At 38.6% G+C, this 17,860-nt stretch overlaps 2 protein-coding genes and 11 non-coding genes across 14 annotated transcripts; 1 reads left to right on the top strand and 12 right to left on the bottom strand.

The window, feature by feature from the left end:
- Positions 1-609: 609 nt before the first annotated feature.
- Positions 610-682, bottom strand: trnaa-cgc (transfer RNA alanine (anticodon CGC)). Its single transcript has one exon. It is a non-coding gene; the product is annotated as a tRNA-Ala (tRNA).
- A 429-nt stretch (positions 683-1,111) lies between these two features.
- Positions 1,112-1,184, bottom strand: trnaa-agc (transfer RNA alanine (anticodon AGC)). The gene has a single exon. It is a non-coding gene; the product is annotated as a tRNA-Ala (tRNA).
- A 424-nt stretch (positions 1,185-1,608) lies between these two features.
- trnaa-ugc (transfer RNA alanine (anticodon UGC)) lies at positions 1,609-1,681 on the bottom strand. The gene has a single exon. It is a non-coding gene; the product is annotated as a tRNA-Ala (tRNA).
- A 427-nt stretch (positions 1,682-2,108) lies between these two features.
- Positions 2,109-2,181, bottom strand: trnaa-agc (transfer RNA alanine (anticodon AGC)). Its single transcript has one exon. It is a non-coding gene; the product is annotated as a tRNA-Ala (tRNA).
- Positions 2,182-2,755: 574 nt separating this feature from the next.
- Positions 2,756-2,828, bottom strand: trnaa-agc (transfer RNA alanine (anticodon AGC)). Its single transcript has one exon. It is a non-coding gene; the product is annotated as a tRNA-Ala (tRNA).
- Positions 2,829-3,257: 429 nt separating this feature from the next.
- Positions 3,258-3,330, bottom strand: trnaa-cgc (transfer RNA alanine (anticodon CGC)). Its single transcript has one exon. It is a non-coding gene; the product is annotated as a tRNA-Ala (tRNA).
- A 424-nt stretch (positions 3,331-3,754) lies between these two features.
- trnaa-ugc (transfer RNA alanine (anticodon UGC)) lies at positions 3,755-3,827 on the bottom strand. The gene has a single exon. It is a non-coding gene; the product is annotated as a tRNA-Ala (tRNA).
- Positions 3,828-4,259: 432 nt separating this feature from the next.
- trnaa-agc (transfer RNA alanine (anticodon AGC)) lies at positions 4,260-4,332 on the bottom strand. Its single transcript has one exon. It is a non-coding gene; the product is annotated as a tRNA-Ala (tRNA).
- Positions 4,333-4,756: 424 nt separating this feature from the next.
- On the bottom strand, positions 4,757-4,829 carry trnaa-ugc (transfer RNA alanine (anticodon UGC)). Its single transcript has one exon. It is a non-coding gene; the product is annotated as a tRNA-Ala (tRNA).
- A 427-nt stretch (positions 4,830-5,256) lies between these two features.
- trnaa-agc (transfer RNA alanine (anticodon AGC)) lies at positions 5,257-5,329 on the bottom strand. Its single transcript has one exon. It is a non-coding gene; the product is annotated as a tRNA-Ala (tRNA).
- Positions 5,330-6,743: 1,414 nt separating this feature from the next.
- trnaa-agc (transfer RNA alanine (anticodon AGC)) lies at positions 6,744-6,816 on the bottom strand. Its single transcript has one exon. It is a non-coding gene; the product is annotated as a tRNA-Ala (tRNA).
- Positions 6,817-7,596: 780 nt separating this feature from the next.
- On the top strand, positions 7,597-15,249 carry mccc2 (methylcrotonyl-CoA carboxylase subunit 2). Its single transcript, XM_023818316.2, has 17 exons — positions 7,597-7,849; positions 8,077-8,143; positions 8,260-8,344; positions 10,311-10,412; positions 10,638-10,765; positions 10,863-10,975; positions 11,101-11,214; positions 11,578-11,642; positions 11,871-11,970; positions 12,135-12,230; positions 12,437-12,509; positions 12,614-12,690; positions 13,059-13,125; positions 13,254-13,410; positions 13,609-13,723; positions 13,889-13,974; positions 14,790-15,249. Exons 1-17 carry the CDS (start codon positions 7,709-7,711, stop codon positions 14,905-14,907), a joined length of 1,704 nt encoding a protein of 567 aa, XP_023674084.2. The 5' UTR covers positions 7,597-7,708; the 3' UTR covers positions 14,908-15,249.
- Positions 15,250-15,688: 439 nt separating this feature from the next.
- Positions 15,689-17,851, bottom strand: hspb11 (heat shock protein, alpha-crystallin-related, b11). Of its 2 annotated transcripts, none has more exons than XM_023818321.2 (5): positions 17,659-17,851; positions 17,013-17,119; positions 16,695-16,763; positions 16,569-16,612; positions 15,689-16,131 (listed from the first exon to the last, which is right to left on the bottom strand). In XM_023818321.2, the coding sequence occupies exons 1-5, from the start codon at positions 17,748-17,750 to the stop codon at positions 16,060-16,062; spliced, it is 384 nt and encodes a 127-aa protein (XP_023674089.2). In that variant the 5' UTR covers positions 17,751-17,851; the 3' UTR covers positions 15,689-16,059. The 2 variants fall into 2 exon arrangements, with proteins under 2 accessions (XP_023674089.2, XP_023674088.1); XM_023818320.2 differs by having other exon boundaries at positions 15,689-16,112.
- Between the last annotated feature and the right edge of the window lie 9 nt (positions 17,852-17,860).

The following is a 17,860-nucleotide window of genomic DNA, read 5'->3' as shown; positions in this document are numbered from 1 at the left end:
TGATACCAAGGGAAGTTCTTTAACATGGCTGTGGTGGACAACACCTGCTTGATGGTAGGTGAATTATGTGTTTTCTGGTTAGTTGCCTAGGCCCAGCAGCTAAAAGACTGGAGAATGTGGGTATCGATCCCACTACCTCTCACATGCTAAGCAAGCGCTCTACCACTTGAGCTAATTCCCCCAGGAAAGGTGTTCTTGATATGCAATTATTTCAGTCACCAGTTAATGGCTCTTCAAAATTCCTTCTGTGCGGTTGCCAGAGGCTGGTTCGTAATTCATTTTATGTTTAAAAAAGATCAAGTAAAAGGTTACGGGCATTGACAGATAAAAAATGTTAAAGTGAAGGTGTTGCCAACATTACACCATTCCAAGTTCCTTAGCATTTATTATGTTAAGCCAATGTCCCAGGATATGCCTACTGCTTTATTCTGTATACCTAGTGGTCGCTTTTCTTGGGGGTTTTCCTTGATGGTTTTACCGTTGTGCAAAGCTGAGGGATGCTGATACCAAGGGCAGTTCTTTAGCGTGGCTGTGGTGGACAACACCTGCTTGATGGTAGGTGAATTATGTGTTTTCTGGTTAGTTGCCTAGGCCCAGCAGCTAAAAGACTGGAGAATGTGGGTATCGATCCCACTACCTCTCACATGCGAAGCGAGCGCTCTACCACTTGAGCTAATTCCCCCAGGAAAGGTATTTTTGATATGCAATTATTTGAGTCACTTGTTAATGGCTCTTCAAAATTCCTCCAGTACGGTCGCCAGAGAGCTGGTTCGTAATTCTTTTTATGTTTTAAAATCATGAAGTAAAAGGTTACGGGCATTGACAGGTGAAAATAATGAAAGTGAAGGTGTTGCCAACATTACACCATTCCAAGTCCCTTAGCATTTATTATGTTAAGCCAATGTCCCAGGATATGCCTACTGCTTTATTCTGAATACCTAGTGGTAGCTTTTCTTGGGGGTTTTCCTTGATGGTAGTACCGTTGTGCAAAGCTGAGGGTTGCTGATACCAAGGGAAGTTCTTTAACATGGCTGTGATGGACAACACCTGCTTGATGGTAGGTGAATTATGTGTTTTCTGGTTAGTTGCCTAGGCCCAGCAGCTAAAAGACTGGAGAATGTGGGTATCGATCCCACTACCTCTCACATGCTAAGCGAGCGCTCTACCACTTGAGCTAATTCCCCCAGGAAAGATATTCTTGATATGCAATTATTTGAGTCACTTGTTAATGGCTCTTCAAAATTCCTCCTGTACGGTCTCCAGAGAGCTGGTTCGTAATTCTTTTTATGTTTAAAAATCATCAAGTAAAAGGTTACGAGCATTGACAAATACATAAATGAAGGTGTTAACAAAACACTAGACCATTCCAAGTTCCTTTGCATTTATTATGTTAAGCCAATGTCACAGGATATGCCTACTGCTTTATTCTGAATACCTAGTGGTCGCTTTTCTTGGGGGTTTTCCTTGATGGTAGTACCGTTGTGCAAAGCTGAGGGTTGCTGATACCAAGGGAAGTTCTTTAACATGGCTGTGGTGGACAACACCTGCTTGATGGTAGGTGAATTATGTGTTTTCTGGTTAGTTGCCTAGGCCCAGCAGCTAAAAGACTGGAGAATGTGGGTATCGATCCCACTACCTCTCACATGCAAAGCGAGCGCTCTACCATTTGAGCTAATTCCCCCAGGAAAGGTGTTCTTGATATGCAATTATTTGAGTCACTTGTTAATGGCTCTTCAAAATTCCTCCTGTACGGTCACCAGAGAGCTGGTTCGTAATTCTTTTTATGTTTAAAAATCATCAAGTAAAAGGTTACGAGCATTGACAGATAAAAAAAGTTAATGTGAAGGTGTTGCCAACATTACACCATTCCAAGTTCCTTAGCATTCATTGTTAAGCCAATGTCCCAGGATATGCCTACTGCTTTATTCTGAATACCTAGTGGTTGCTTTTCTTGGGGGTTTTCCTTGATGGTTGTACCGTTGTGCAAAGCTGAGGGATGCTGATACCAAGGGCAGTTCTTTAATGTGGCTGTGGTGGACAACACCTCCTTCATGGTAGGTGAATTATGTGTTTTCTGGTTAGTTGCCTTGACCCAGCAGCTAAAAGACTGGAGAATGTGGGTATCGATCCCACTACCTCTCACATGCTAAGCGAGCGCTCTACCACTTGAGCTAATTCCCCCAGGAAAGATATTCTTGATATGCAATTATTTGAGTCACTTGTTAATGGCTCTTCAAAATTCCTCCTGTACGGTCTCCAGAGAGCTGGTTCGTAATTCTTTTTATGTTTAAAAATCATCAAGTAAAAGGTTACGAGCATTGACAGATAAAAAAAGTTAATGTGAAGGTGTTGCCAACATTACACTTGTTAATGGCTCTTCAAAATTCCTCCAGTACGGTCGCCAGAGAGCTGGTTCGTAATTCTTTTTATGTTTTAAAATCATGAAGTAAAAGGTTACGGGCATTGACAGGTGAAAATAATGAAAGTGAAGGTGTTGCCAACATTACACCATTCCAAGTCCTTTAGCATTTATTATGTTAAGCCAATGTCCCAGGATATGCCTACTGCTTTATTCTGAATACCTAGTGGTAGCTTTTCTTGGGGGTTTTCCTTGATGGTAGTACCGTTGTGCAAAGCTGAGGGTTGCTGATACCAAGGGAAGTTCTTTAACATGGCTGTGGTGGACAACACCTGCTTGATGGTAGGTGAATTATGTGTTTTCTGGTTAGTTGCCTAGGCCCAGCAGCTAAAAGAATGGAGAATGTGGGTATCGATCCCACTACCTCTCACATGCTAAGCGAGCGCTCTACCACTTGAGCTAATTCCCCCAGGAAAGATATTCTTGATATGCAATTATTTGAGTCACTTGTTAATGGCTCTTCAAAATTCCTCCTGTACGGTCTCCAGAGAGCTGGTTCGTAATTCTTTTTATGTTTAAAAATCATCAAGTAAAAGGTTACGAGCATTGACAGATAAAAAAAGTTAATGTGAAGGTGTTGCCAACATTACACCATTCCAAGTTCCTTAGCATTCATTGTTAAGCCAATGTCCCAGGATATGCCTACTGCTTTATTCTGAATACCTAGTGGTTGCTTTTCTTGGGGGTTTTCCTTGATGGTTGTACCGTTGTGCAAAGCTGAGGGATGCTGATACCAAGGGCAGTTCTTTAGCGTGGCTGTGGTGGACAACACCTCCTTGATGGTATAGGTGAATTATGTGTTTTATGGTTAGTTGCCTAGGCCCAGCAGCTAAAAGACTGGAGAATGTGGGTATCGATCCCACTACCTCTCACATGCGAAGCGAGCGCTCTACCACTTGAGCTAATTCCCCCTGTCAAGGTGTTCTTGATATGCAATTATTTGAGTCACTTGTTAATGGCTCTTCAAATTTCCTCCTGTACGGTTGCCAGAGAGCTGGTTTGTAATTCTTTTTATATTTAAAAAACATCAAGTAAAAGGTTACGAGCATTGACAAATACATAAATGAAGGTGTTAACAAAACACTAGACCATTCCAAGTTCCTTTGCATTTATTATGTTAAGCCAATGTCCCAGGATATGCCTACTGCTTTATTCTGAATACCTAGTGGTCGCTTTTCTTGGGGGTTTTCCTTGATGGTAGTACCGTTGTGCAAAGCTGAGGGTTGCTGATACCAAGGGAAGTTCTTTAACATGGCTGTGATGGACAACACCTGCTTGATGGTAGGTGAATTATGTGTTTTCTGGTTAGTTGCCTAGGCCCAGCAGCTAAAAGACTGGAGAATGTGGGTATCGATCCCACTACCTCTCACATGCAAAGCGAGCGCTCTACCATTTGAGCTAATTCCCCCAGGAAAGGTGTTCTTGATATGCAATTATTTGAGTCACTTGTTAATGGCTCTTCAAAATTCCTCCTGTACGGTCTCCAGAGAGCTGGTTCGTAATTCTTTTTATGTTTAAAAATCATCAAGTAAAAGGTTACAAGGATTGACAGATAAAAAAAGTTAATGTGAAGGTGTTGCCAACATTACACCATTCCAAGTTCCTTAGCATTCATTGTTAAGCCAATGTCCCAGGATATGCCTACTGCTTTATTCTGAATACCTAGTGGTTGCTTTTCTTGGAGGTTTTCCTTGATGGTTGTACTGTACCGTTGTGCAAAGCTGAGGGATGCTGATACCAAGGGCAGTTCTTTAACGTGGCTGTGGTGGACAACACCTCCTTCATGGTAGGTGAATTATGTGTTTTCTGGTTAGTTGCCTTGACCCAGCAGCTAAAAAACTGGAGAATGTGGGTATCGATCCCACTACCTCTCACATGCTAAGCGAGCGCTCTACCACTTGAGCTAATTCCCCCTGTCAAGGTGTTCTTGATATGCAATTATTTGAGTCACTTGTTAATGGCTCTTCAAATTTCCTCCTGTACGGTTGCCAGAGAGCTGGTTTGTAATTCTTTTTATATTTAAAAAACATCAAGTAAAAGGTTACGAGCATTGACAAATACATAAATGAATGTGTTAACAAAACACTAGACCATTCCAAGTTCCTTTGCATTTATTATGTTAAGCCAATGTCCCAGGATATGCCTACTGCTTTATTCTGAATACCTAGTGGTCGCTTTTCTTGGGGGTTTTCCTTGATGGTAGTACCGTTGTGCAAAGCTGAGGGTTGCTGATACCAAGGGAAGTTCTTTAACATGGCTGTGGTGGACAACACCTGCTTGATGGTAGGTGAATTATGTGTTTTCTGGTTAGTTGCCTAGGCCCAGCAGCTAAAAGACTGGAGAATGTGGGTATCGATCCCACTACCTCTCACATGCAAAGCGAGCGCTCTACCATTTGAGCTAATTCCCCCAGGAAAGGTGTTCTTGATATGCAATTATTTGAGTCACTTGTTAATGGCTCTTCAAAATTCCTCCTGTACGGTCTCCAGAGAGCTGGTTCGTAATTCTTTTTATGTTTAAAAATCATCAAGTAAAAGGTTACGAGCATTGACAGATAAAAAAAGTTAATGTGAAGGTGTTGCCAACATTACACCATTCCAAGTTCCTTAGCATTCATTGTTAAGCCAATGTCCCAGGATATGCCTACTGCTTTATTCTGAATACCTAGTGGTTGCTTTTCTTGGGGGTTTTCCTTGATGGTTGTACCGTTGTGCAAAGCTGAGGGATGCTGATACCAAGGGAAGTTCTTTAACATGGCTGTGGTGGACAACACCTCCTTCATGGTAGGTGAATTATGTGTTTTCTGGTTAGTTGCCTTGACCCAGCAGCTAAAAGACTGGAGAATGTGGGAATCGATCCCACTACCTCTCACATGCTAAGCGAGCGCTCTACCACTTGAGCTAATTCCCCTGTCAAGGTGTTCTTGATATGCAATTATTTGAGTCACTTGTTAATGGCTCTTCAAATTTCCTCCTGTACAGTTGCCAGAGAGCTGGTTTGTAATTCTTTTTATATTTAAAAAACATCAAGTAAAAGGTTACGAGCATTGACAAATACATAAATGAAGGTGTTAACAAAACACTAGACCATTCCAAGTTCCTTTGCATTTATTATGTTAAGCCAATGTCCCAGGATATGCCTACTGCTTTATTCTGAATACCTAGTGGTTGCTTTTCTTGGGGGTTTTCCTTGATGGTAGTACCGTTGTGCAAAGCTGAGGGTTGCTGATACCAAGGGAAGTTCTTTAACATGGCTGTGGTGGACAACACCTGCTTGATGGTAGGTGAATTATGTGTTTTCTGGTTAGTTGCCTAGGCCCAGCAGCTAAAAGACTGGAGAACGTGGGTATCGATCCCACTACCTCTCACATGCGAAGCGAGTGCTCTACCACTTGAGCTAATTCCCCAAGGAAAGGTATTTTTGATATGCAATTATTTGAGTCACTTGTTAATGGCTCTTCAAAATTCCTCCAGTACGGTCGCCAGAGAGCTGGTTCGTAATTCTTTTTATGTTTTAAAATCATGAAGTAAAAGGTTACGGGCATTGACAGGTGAAAATAATGAAAGTGAAGGTGTTGCCAACATTACAAGTCCCTTAGCATTTATTATGTTAAGCCAATGTCCCAGGATATGCCTACTGCTTTATTCTGAATACCTAGTGGTAGCTTTTCTTGGGGGTTTTCCTTGATGGTAGTACTGTTGTGCAAAGCTGAGGGTTGCTGATACCAAGGGAAGTTCTTTAACATGGCTGTGGTGGACAACACCTGCTTGATGGTAGGTGAATTATGTGTTTTCTGGTTATTTGCCTAGGCCTAGCAGCCTAAAGACTGGAGAATGTGGGTATTGATCCCACTACCTCTCACATGCAAAGCAAGTGCTCTACCACTTGAGCTAATTCCCCTAGGGGAAGTGTTCTTGATATGCAATTATTTGAGTAACTTGTTAATGGCTCTTCAAAATTCCTTCTGTGCGGTTGCCAGAGAGCTGGTTCGTAATTCTTTTTATGTTTAAAAATCATCAAGTAATAGGTTATGAGCATTGACAGATAAATAAATGAAAGTGTTAACAAAACACTACACCATTCCAAGTCCCTTAGCATTTATTATCTTAAGTCAATGTCCCAGGATATGCCCACTGCTTTATTCTGCATACCTAGTGGTAGCTTTTCTTGGGGGTTTTCCTTGATGGTAGTACCGTTGTGCAAAGCTGAGGGTTGCTGATACCAAGGGAAGTTCTTTAACGTGGCTGTGGTTGACAACACCTCCTTGATGGTAGGTCAATTAAGTGTTTTCTGGTAAGTTGCCTAGGCCTAGCAACTAAAAGACTGGAGAATGTGGGTATTGATCCCACTACCTCTCACATGCTAAGCGAGCGCTCTACCACTTGAGCTAATTCCCCCTGTTAAGGTGTTCTTGATATGCAATTATTTGAGTCACTTTTTAATGGCTCTTCAAAATTACTGCTGTACGGTCGCCAGAGAGCTGGTTCGTAATTCTTTTTATGTTTAAAAATCATCAAGTAAAAGCTTACGAGCATTGACAAATAAAAAAAAAATGAAAGTGAAGGTGTTGCCAACATTACACCATTCAAAGTTCCTTAGCATTTATTATGTTAAGCCAATGTCCCAGGATATTCCTACCGCTTTACTTTGAATACCTAGTGGTAGCTTTTCTTGGGGGTTTTTTCTTGAGAGTAGAATCGTTGTGCAAAACTGAGGGTTGCTGATACCAAGGGAAGTTCCTTAATATTAAACATATTCATCCCAATTTTTACAAAAATAATAAATAAATAAACATAGTTGAGACTGTTACACAAAAGCCTGGGTTTAATAGCTGTCTTGTATCCTTATATTTAAATTGGTCATCCTTAATGTCATATTGTATATGATTTAATGCAAAAGTTATCGTATTCTTGTCAGCTCCCAAAATTAAATGTTGTAATTGATAACTGCTGCTTAAAATGAAATGTGAAACTTTTAAAAACATTCATTTAAATAAAAAAAAGGTATATTGCTTCTTTTAAATTCAGGAAATTTAGTGCAAAGCACAACCGTTTGTTCTTTCTCTTGCGTTTTACAATAAGGTTTACTTGTATTAAAAACACAAACCTCATGCTGCGACAATCGCAGAATCCATTAGGGGTGACTTGTAGTGGGTGTTCGTTATCTTCGATATTTTATTGGTTGAGGTAATTTGGTGGGAGGGATTTATGCTGTACGCTCTCCCAATTGTTTTTCGCCTAAACCTAGATGTTTCTTTTTAAGACTTAACATTGAATATATGCTTTTATAATGATTTCGCAAATTCTGAGATCGTCGCTGTGTGTACTTCGTTGCATACGTACTACATCGACATCCCGTATAAGACTTTATCATGGAGACAACGTAGCGACTCTCGGTTCACAGCCTGACACACAATCGGAGGTTTATCAGGTAGGCCGCCGCGAAGCCTCGGACTCCATTACGAACCGGCAGCCAGTAGAGTGCATGTGGTGCCTTTTCAACAACGAAATCATAAATTACATAAACGTTATGTACCTGGCCAGTTAATATCAACAAAAAATTCGTTTTCGTTGTATCATGGTGGTATTCTGTCGATACAAAATTATGACATTTATAGGTTGACATTGAGCTTACATTTGAACTTAATGTTATTCTAGGACAACTATGAACGAATGCAAACTCTCGTGAATGAGTTGAAAACAAGGGCAGAGAAAATCAAATTGGGTAAGAAAGCCCAGTGCGTAAACTGCATTTGCATCATTATAGTAAATAGTTGCATTACTTAAGACATTGTACTATTAACATTACGTGTTACTACCTGTGTGTATGTATACACTTAGGGGGTGGAGAAAAGGCCAGAAAGCTGCACACGTCCAGAGGAAAACTGCTGCCCAGAGAGCGCATTGACAGAGTCCTGGACCCAGGGTAAAACTATCCCATTTACACAATTCCAATACCGACCACTCCCCATTGCACTAGTGAATGCCTCAGGTGCACTAAACTGTACTGTGTTACACCTACAGTCTCTCTTTGGTATATTATATTTATATTATATTGTAATGTGTATTACACTGTTTCCTTTGTGCATTTGTAGAGCGTATACAGTTGTTTTATGTACAGTTTGCATTATTTTCATGTACTGCATTGCTGATAGGAAACTGATGACCCAAGACTTTCACTCACTAGTTGACTCATTCTAGTGATGTGACAATAAAAGTGATTTGATTTTGACTTGAATCATTGCAAGACTTCTTTATGTATGTATTCAAGTACATGAGTAGAAACTGAAATAATTCATAGAAATGTTTCATTGTCAGGTTATGTGAAGTAATGTAGTAGTTTCCAAAACCAGTTTTCCACTACTGATGCCCAGCAAACCTAGAGCTTGCCCCAGGGAATGGAGATGTGGTACATCCTGGATGAAATGCCTGTTTTTGAGAGGGAACAAACAAACAAACAAACAAACAAACAAACAAACAAACACACACACACACACACACACACACACACGCTCTCTCTCTCAAAACGTATTTAGCAGATATTGGATCAAAAAAATTTGAATAAGCCTTATCAATTAACTTAAATTAACTTTTGTTAACTGTAGACTGTCACAGAAACTGTACCATGTAGCTCATGTACTGTAACTAGGTAATTCGCTTGCAAGATAAATGTCTAATCTTTGCAGTAGTTCAGAGTTGTGAGATCTGCATACATTTTCGCAACTTTATGATAGTTACAGAATAATCAACTTTCAGTGTCAACAGTGACAGGGGAATAGACTAAATTTTGAAGTGCTCTGTTTTTTCTTTTAGTATTTTTTATTTATTTGGGATGATATAATTTTACATAGCCACTTTTTTTTAGCAAAATGAGGCCATGGAAGGAATTTAAATTTGTCAAATGTTTATATCCAAGTGTAACTGGATCATGTACACAGTTATATTTGCTTGTGTGTTTTCTATTATAATTTTTCTGGCTGATTTGATTATGCTTGAACTCACAAACCAATACCATGAAGTTTTCCTGTAGAATTTTCAAGTACATTCCAGAAGTGGAATTGACTGAATTCCAGCCATAGACTGTTATTCATTTGACTATGCCTATTGAGCTGATGATTTTCCACGTGTCACTGTTGTCACATTAAATTCACAGATTGTTTTTTTTTCAGTAGCTTTTTGTATCATCTGGTTGTCTTTGAGAAAGTTGAGCAGAGGTTTTCTCCTTGTGGTCTTCCCAGACATAACATTCTTATTAATTGTTCTCTATATGGCAGATTTATGAATAGTGATATTCAGTGCCCCCTTGCATATGCTTACTGCTGAACACCCCCCCCCCCTTTGCAGTTACATGCTATTTGCTAAATTATGGATTATTGAAGGTCAAAGTTAAAAATGTCTTTTAATCCATTCTTGTCATTTAATCCTGTCCTTTAATTAGTACACAACCACCCTTTCTGGATGAGACCAAATATATCAGTTTTTGCTGCAGTTAATAACTTCATATTATTTCATAATATCTAATAATATTTTTCAACCCATGTAAGTTTTAACCTCACTTTATTTTATACCCAAGTAATTTTAGCTTTGTTGATGCTGTAAACATCATTCATTTTTTGACTAGAATTTATACAAGTGAACCTTATACAACTTCAAGAACCTTACAGTGCTTCTTGGTTGAAATATTGAAAATATTCTTGACATTATGAGTGTGCAAATAGTAGCTGCCATCAATTTTCAGATCATGTCCTCAATTTTATGATTTGTCATCCACCTTAGATAATTTAAGATATACATGCTCCCTCTGTTCTTGTAACTTTATTACTGATAAAGTTTTTCAGTTATCTTTATACAAATATTTAAATGTCTTTTTTTTTCTTTTTCTTTTTTTGCAGTTCCCCTTTTCTGGAGTTCTCTCAGTTTGCTGCTTATCAGTTGTATGGGAATGAGGAGGTTCCAGCTGGAGGCATAATTACGGGAATTGGACGAGTTTCAGGGTGAATTACTTGATGTATTTTCTTTTATAATTCATGTGTTAACTTGGTTTATACATTCGTTTCCATTGCTCTTTCATAAATGACATTTAATCACTTAATGCCCAAGAAAAGCATGTTTTTCAAACAGTTCTGTGGTTAGGTTTTGTTGTTCTGGTGTTTAAGTGCAAAATAACACTATTTGAATTATATGAATATATGAATGTAGGTGTTTCATCTGTGTTTCAGGGTAGAGTGTGTTATTGTGGCCAATGATGCCACTGTGAAGGGGGGCACCTATTACCCAATAACGGTGAAGAAGCACCTCCGGGCTCAAGAAATAGCTCAGCAAAACCATTTGCCATGTATATACTTAGGTGCGTGTACTGTAGACCTTTAACTTTCACAGCGATTAAATGTTGGCAATCATTACAATTCAACCCCCTCCCCAATATTTGCATGGTGAAACCACAGTGGATTCCGGTGGGGCCAATTTGCCCAGACAAGCCGACGTTTTTCCAGACCGCGATCACTTTGGACGTATCTTCTTCAATCAGGCTCGCCTATCTTCCGAAGGATTAGCACAGGTCATTTTACTTTCATAAACTTAAACATGCATGTTCTGTGTCTGTGTAATTTTTACTTCTAGGGCAAACAAAAAGTGTTTGTAAATACTGATATAACTAATGTTTTTGTGGTGTTTTGTTTACAGATAGCGGTCGTCATGGGATCCTGCACAGCTGGGGGGGCCTATGTCCCTGCCATGGCTGACGAGAGCATCATAGTGCAGAAACAAGGGACCATTTTCCTTGGAGGACCTCCTTTGGTTGGTTTCCTTTGCAGCGATATCTGATAGTGAATTATAAGTATGGCAATCACCATTTTATTTTGTTAGGTAACTTCTGTTTTTCTGATTAAATTACATTATTTTCTTGAAATGATTGGTCAAGAAAGCCTTTTTTGAGTGCATTGTCACTGACATTTTTACTGCAACAATTTAGTGCAATGCCTGCTGCTCCATATCAATGTTGTTAATTGTCACTCATTTCTCTTATGATAATGAAATGTTGTCTTTGTCCTGTCAGTTCTGGTTTTTGCATTTTGTTTTAAGAAAATTGCAAATTGCAACCCCAGAATCTTAGTGGCTGAAGTAAATACAGCATGAGTTGGTATTCTGTGTCTGTCACAGGTAAAGGCAGCTACTGGTGAAGAGGTGTCTGCTGAAGATCTGGGAGGAGCTGACCTTCACTGCCGGTTTAATCAATTCTTAATACATGATAAATTGAAAAAACATGAAATAATGCAAAGTTTAACTAAAATCTAATGTTTAATGTGTGGTAGTCAGCATTGAAAAACTTTACTTTCCAGTATATCAAGTGTTACAAATACTGAGTGGTTAACAAATCACGTATAAAGATTCATTTTGACTTGTGTGGTCTTTGGTTAATGTTTTTTTTTTTTAATTTTGTTTTACTTTCATAGAAAGTCTGGTGTCACTGACCATTATGCCCTGGATGATAGCCATGCACTGCATTTAGCTCGCAAAGCAGTACGAAGTTTGAACTACATGAAAACTCTTAATGTAAGTATTGAGTACTAGGGCTGTATGGTTATGGGTAAAATATGAATCGTTTTTTTTAACGCTGTTGAGTAGCACCTTTTTCTATTTGAGTTCAAGTTTTGAGAACAAATGATTGGAATTGTTTATGATTGTTCTTTCAGTCAGTTGTAACTTTGTTCTTTCAGGTGACTGTGGAAGCACCTGAAGCCCCCCTTTTTCCAGCGGATGAGCTGTACGGCATTGTTGGAGACAACTTGAAACGAAACTTTGATGTTCGAGAAGTAAATATCCAAATCAGTATTTTTATTTTTGTTCTCTTTTCAGTCTGTACTTTAAATGGAACTTATAAATTAATAAATTAAAAGTAGTATATAAATTCTGTTCTGTGAAATGGTGTTCTACCCTAATTTTTTGTGCCATTTTCACTAAAAGCAGAATTGAATGTTTTGTACTGCTCACACTGATAGGAAGGAAATGGTCATTTCAGGTTATTGCGAGAATTGTGGACGGAAGCAAGTTTGATGAGTTCAAGGCATTGTATGGAGACACACTGGTCACTGGTACAGCACAACATATAAATATTTATATATGATACATAATTTAACAGTTTATTAGATACTGGTCATTATAGAATGTTTGTTTGTTTTTTTCTTCTTTTGACCAGGTTTTTCAAGAATATTCGGTTACCCTGTGGGAATCATTGGCAACAATGGAGTCTTGTTTTCAGAATCTGCCAAGAAAGTTTGTATTCCAGTGCCATACATAAATTAACATTTTGTTTGGTTGTTTGCTTATTATTAATGGAGTTTGGCTCTGGGTGGGTCAGTGAATAGAACCATGGGACACATGGTACAGGCAGAGGAAAAACAAGCTGATATTACGTGTATGATCCACAATAAGACAGTCCAGTGCTACAACTATTGTACTCCAGTCCTACAATTATTGCTCTTTATGTAAACAATTATGTATGCCATTATATTTAAAATGTCCTATTTCAGTTAATGTATTTCTGAACATTTTGCATAACTGAATATATATTTCAAGTTGCAATGAATGAAAGTTATTTACTTTTTCTGCATAGTTTTATAACAGCTGTTCCATTCTTACAGGGAACCCATTTCATTCAGTTATGTTGCCAGAGGAAAATCCCATTAATTTTCCTTCAAAATATAACTGGTGAGTTTAACACAATTTCATACTTAATAGAAATCAATGGATAAATCTATATTTGTTTACTTCTGATATAGCCAGCCGTTTGTCACATCTCTTGTTTCAGATTACATAGTACATGTTTTCTCTGTCAGGTTTCATGGTCGGCAGAGAGTATGAGGCAGGCGGAATTGCTAAGGATGGAGCAAAGATGGTGACCGCTGTAGCCTGTGCCAATGTGCCTAAGGTCACAGTGATTATTGGGGGCTCCTATGGTGCAGGCAACTATGGAATGTGTGGCAGAGCATACAGGTAGTCCCTCCCCCTCCCCCCCCCCCCCTCCCCCGCTCCAGATTTGGTCATTCCCACATTTTGGTCATTCTCCATTGGAATAAAAATAGATAAATGAAAACCTGCATGATGAACTGCAGTTGAAATAATTTAGTTTGCATTGCTGTGTCTTAAAAATGCACCCTGATTTATATGCCCAATGTCAAATTCTGTCCACAGCCCTAGATTCCTGTATATGTGGCCCAATGCTCGTATATCTGTGATGGGCGGGGAACAAGCTGCTACTGTTCTGGCCACCATCACCAAAGACCAGAAACTGCGTGAGGGAAAAGAAGTAAGCACACTGTGTTCATTGTGTCATGTTGATCTCAGCATAGTTTTAGTAATAAGATATGTTTCAGCTAGATCTTCTGACTTGCACAATAAGTAAATGTATAAACTGTCAGTCATGAACTGATGGGTAAGAGAAATGGCAGGATTCTAGCTCTATGCCCTTCAGTTTACAGCAGAGCAGGAGGCAAGTATGAAAGAACCCATAGTGAAGCGATTTGAAGAAGAGGGTAACCCATACTACTCCAGTGCCAGGTAATTTATTGCACTTTTTTTAACTTGAATAACATATTTTGCTAAAGTATATTCAAAAGTGTCTCATCCACCCATCCGTCTTCAAACTGCTGCTCCTGTGGAGGCGTACGATGGCCACACACTGACTATCTGGATTCTCTCCAGTACTGCTCTGACTCCTTCTGGGGATTCTCAGGCATTCTTAAGGCAGCCAGAATATATAATCCTTCCTGTATCTGCTTCAGTTGCCCTGGGCTCTGCTTCCATTGGCATGTGCCTATAACATGATGGGGAATGATGTGTGATTTCTAGGTTAGACTCCATGCTTATTGTGACCCTGGGAACAGTTTTAAAATGATACACTTTAAATTATCATTTTTTCTCCATCCTGACATATATTTGTACTTTGCAAGAACTGCAAAGCATATACCCATCCTTCATTATATGAATGCAGCCCTGTTCTCACATTTTCCTCATGGTGAAAATCCATACAACAAAAATTTTTTAATCTAGTGATTTAAATTTCACAAACAAATAACACATTTGAGTGTTTGATGTCACTAGCAACATTTATTATTACACTGTAATATTTTTAAAAATTTTGCAAATCTGTTGACAATTTTAATACTCCATAAAATATTTGATCATATACTTCATATACTTTTACACAATATCATGCTTTATGAGTCACAGTTGAGAATCTCCAAACTTTTGGCTAAAGGCAGACACAGAAGTCGTTTTAGGAATGTAATTGAATTTTTATTACTTGCAGTGTAAGTTACATTTTGCCACCTAATGACATGTACCCTCTACTTCCTCTGTATCATCATCTGCAGACTTTGGGACGATGGCATCATTGACCCAGCTGATACCCGTCTGGTACTGGGACTTAGCCTTAGTGCAGCACTTAATTCTCCTGTCCGAAAGACAAACTTTGGCGTATTCAGGATGTGATTCCACAAGCACAATGTTTTCAAGATGTCTATGGACCTTAGAGCTGTTTCCTCCCATACACCATCTTCGTCTATCTCAGACATTCATAAAATAGGTTATAAAAGTTATGTTTTGGTGTGAAACAGGATTTGCTACTATGTATCATGCTTTGGTTGCAAAGTAAATCATGTGTATACAAAAAAAAAAAAAAGTTTGCAGTCAGATTATGAGTTTAAAGTCTGTCTGTGTGTAGATGTGATCAACTAAAATATTCTGAAATTATTATCAATGCCACCTGTATTAATCTATTCCATGATGAAACTATTTTGGAAACTGTATGACAAATACATGTATAATTTCTAATCTGTATTGTGGTTTATCAGTGGATTTGGTACCATGCTTTCATTTTCCAAACATTCCACTACCAGCTTTTTGGAGTGTCATTCTGCAGCAGCACAGACCCCAGGTGTATCATCTCTAAGGAAATATTGAAATATCTGAGCTTCTATTTGTCCTGTGATCATATGAACGGGCTAACACAGAACTTGTAACACGAGTACACAGTGGAGCCCAGGAGAAGATGAGCTGCTGGTTTCTGGTACATAACAAACCAGTAGTTACATGAATTACCTCCATGTGCATAGTAACATTACATTAGGATTTGAGGTGAACGAGGTCTGAACAATTAAATTGCATTACTTAAATATAATAAATAACTTGTGGTTAAAACAGGCCGCCACAAGTGCAATAACCCATAAACAGACGTGGATTTAATAATGATGAACACAGATCAATACCAAGCTATCAAAAAATACAATTTTTATTTACATGGAGGAAAAAAAACATCAAAATCACAATCAGGCACAATAAAAATATTAACAGAAAGAAATCAATCCTACTTTTTGCTTGGAGTATGTAGCAAAGCAATCAAATGAGTTATTTTAGTATCAAGTTCATTGGCAAAACAAAATATTCACATGAGCTGAGTAACTGCTAATATCTGTCGAGATCATAAATGCCTTTATACTAATCTAAAAAATCTGGAATCATTCAACATCTACTGGAAAAAGACAATCAACATTCTCACCCACAATGCTGGTTCTTTGACTTAAATACAATTGATATTATTCCTGTGCTCCATCTACAGTCACCCTATGTACAGAAACAAAATGATCATATCCTGCAGTAATAATGAAGCGCAGGTGAGTCACGCCGGTTCCAGGGAGCTGCGAGGGAAACGTAAAACTGTGGGTCATTTCCATAGCCCATTGGAAAGCTCAAAAAATATTTTTGCACAAATACATACAGGGGTGTGTTCCATGAAGCAGTATTCTCTCAGTAAGGTTAGCTTTATTTATGATTGCCCAATAGGAATACTACTTACCTAAACTTATTGGACAATCATGACTTCTGGCTTAAGTTAACCCAGCTAACTGAGAAATCCTGCTTCGTGTGATATCCCCCAGGTCAGCATTTATATGTTTTTATACATACATACATAGACCTTTTGCTTGGTTTCCTTCATGAGGTAAGCAGTGCACAAGTTCGTAAGGTATGCGTAAATTATTAAAATCAAAAATGGCTACGCCAAGACCTTTTTTTGATTTAATTAAAACGGAATGACCGCAGTCATATTCGGATATGAAACCCGTCACTGTCCTGACATTTACATTTTTACTTACTGAAAAGCTGTTTGTTTGAAGGTGTCCTTCTGTGCACTCGAATTCTGTAAGACAAATGTAACAGTCAAAATACGGAATAATGTAAAGCATATGGTAGTACTTATGTAACTACATTTGTATACTTACCCTTTTCAGCAACGGGCTCAAATTCCAGAGTATCATTTAAGGTGTTTTTTTCAATTTTAAGCGTCTTCACTAAAGGAAAAACAAAAATAATAAAACTACTATAATTAGCCGAGATAAATTATGATGACCCAGTTCTTAAGGAAAATCTTACTTAACAGTACACATAATTCGGGTCATTTAGAAATTAGCTGATGACAAGATTCAAAGGTAATTCCTGATAAACTTAGGCAACCGTATGTCACTGGTTAACGATATGCAAGTTGCAAAAACAATATCTCTAAACATGAATTTCTGATTAATTCCAGAACACTGCCTTACCATTGTAACTGTGCATGGTAACCAAGGCAATTTTTACCAGACTTCGAAAGCGTACGATGACCTCCTGTGGAAACATTCCCGTGGAAATCCAAAACGTTTCTGTGTTTCTGCAAGGAAAAAATGCTTTTACTTCAGTCATAATGCTGCTTAACTTGCCGAGGCGCGCTAGAGATGTTAGTCCCCAGGAAAGCATTTCATATTGGCCCCCCACCCCAGGCCAATCCAATTATATTCCAAGTTTTAAGCCCCTTGTCACTCAGGGGACCTTTGAAATGGTCATATCTTACCCCCCATTTACGGTGCCTCATGCTAACAAGCTGATTTCTAACAGTGCGGAATTCTAATACGTCTAAAACGGCTACCAGGCATCAATTCATTCGTGTCGTGTTAGCAAATACCAAAGAAAACAATAAATAGTTTTATACTTTAATGGCGATGCTACTTCTTCCACTAACATAACAATAAATTAAGCAATCAAAGCTGATTCATAACACTACATAGTTCGTTTCGTTAGCTATCAAGCGCATTTTAACATGGCGTGCTGCTATGCGGTAAAGCATCCTTCATTCCTTAATGCTCTATAATAAACAAAACGCCAAATAATACATTAACCCTACACTCAGAAATTAATATAGTATACATTTACCCGTTAAGTATGTTTTCTGGGGGATAATTCTCATCGCTTGACGATGCTAAGACAATCTGAGTGCCTGAAGAACTCAGCGCCGCGTCTATCATTTTAAAAGTGATATTAAGGGGAACCTCTGTACACGATGATTAGCGTCGCCGTTTCCAGGCAGCTGACGGTCTTTCTGTCGCAGCTCTTATACGTAACCGGAATTTGAAGG

This window comes from Paramormyrops kingsleyae, chromosome 2 (genome assembly GCF_048594095.1).
Source record: "Paramormyrops kingsleyae isolate MSU_618 chromosome 2, PKINGS_0.4, whole genome shotgun sequence".
NCBI classification, from domain to species: domain Eukaryota; kingdom Metazoa; phylum Chordata; class Actinopteri; order Osteoglossiformes; family Mormyridae; genus Paramormyrops; species Paramormyrops kingsleyae.
The sequence above is the reverse complement of the archived record's forward strand: the minus strand, read 5'-3'. Positions and strand labels throughout refer to the sequence as shown.

What these genes read in the sequence shown, in the direction of transcription:
- hspb11 (XM_023818320.2), bottom strand. Translation starts at nt 17,750, where the DNA reads ATGATAGACGCGGCGCTGAGTTCTTCAGGCACTCAGATTGTCTTAGCA. An exon ending in TGAGCCCGTTGCTGAAAAGG is followed by an intron (nt 16,613 to 16,694) that starts GTAAGTATACAA and finishes TTTGTCTTACAG; the next exon opens with AATTCGAGTGCACAGAAGGA. An exon ending in TTCAAACAAACAGCTTTTCA is followed by an intron (nt 16,113 to 16,568) that starts GTAAGTAAAAAT and finishes TTTCCCTCGCAG; the next exon opens with CTCCCTGGAACCGGCGTGAC.
- mccc2 (XM_023818316.2), top strand. Translation starts at nt 7,709, where the DNA reads ATGATTTCGCAAATTCTGAGATCGTCGCTGTGTGTACTTCGTTGCATA. An exon ending in TCCTTGGAGGACCTCCTTTG is followed by an intron (nt 11,215 to 11,577) that starts GTTGGTTTCCTT and finishes TGTCTGTCACAG; the next exon opens with GTAAAGGCAGCTACTGGTGA. An exon ending in ACTACATGAAAACTCTTAAT is followed by an intron (nt 11,971 to 12,134) that starts GTAAGTATTGAG and finishes TTGTTCTTTCAG; the next exon opens with GTGACTGTGGAAGCACCTGA.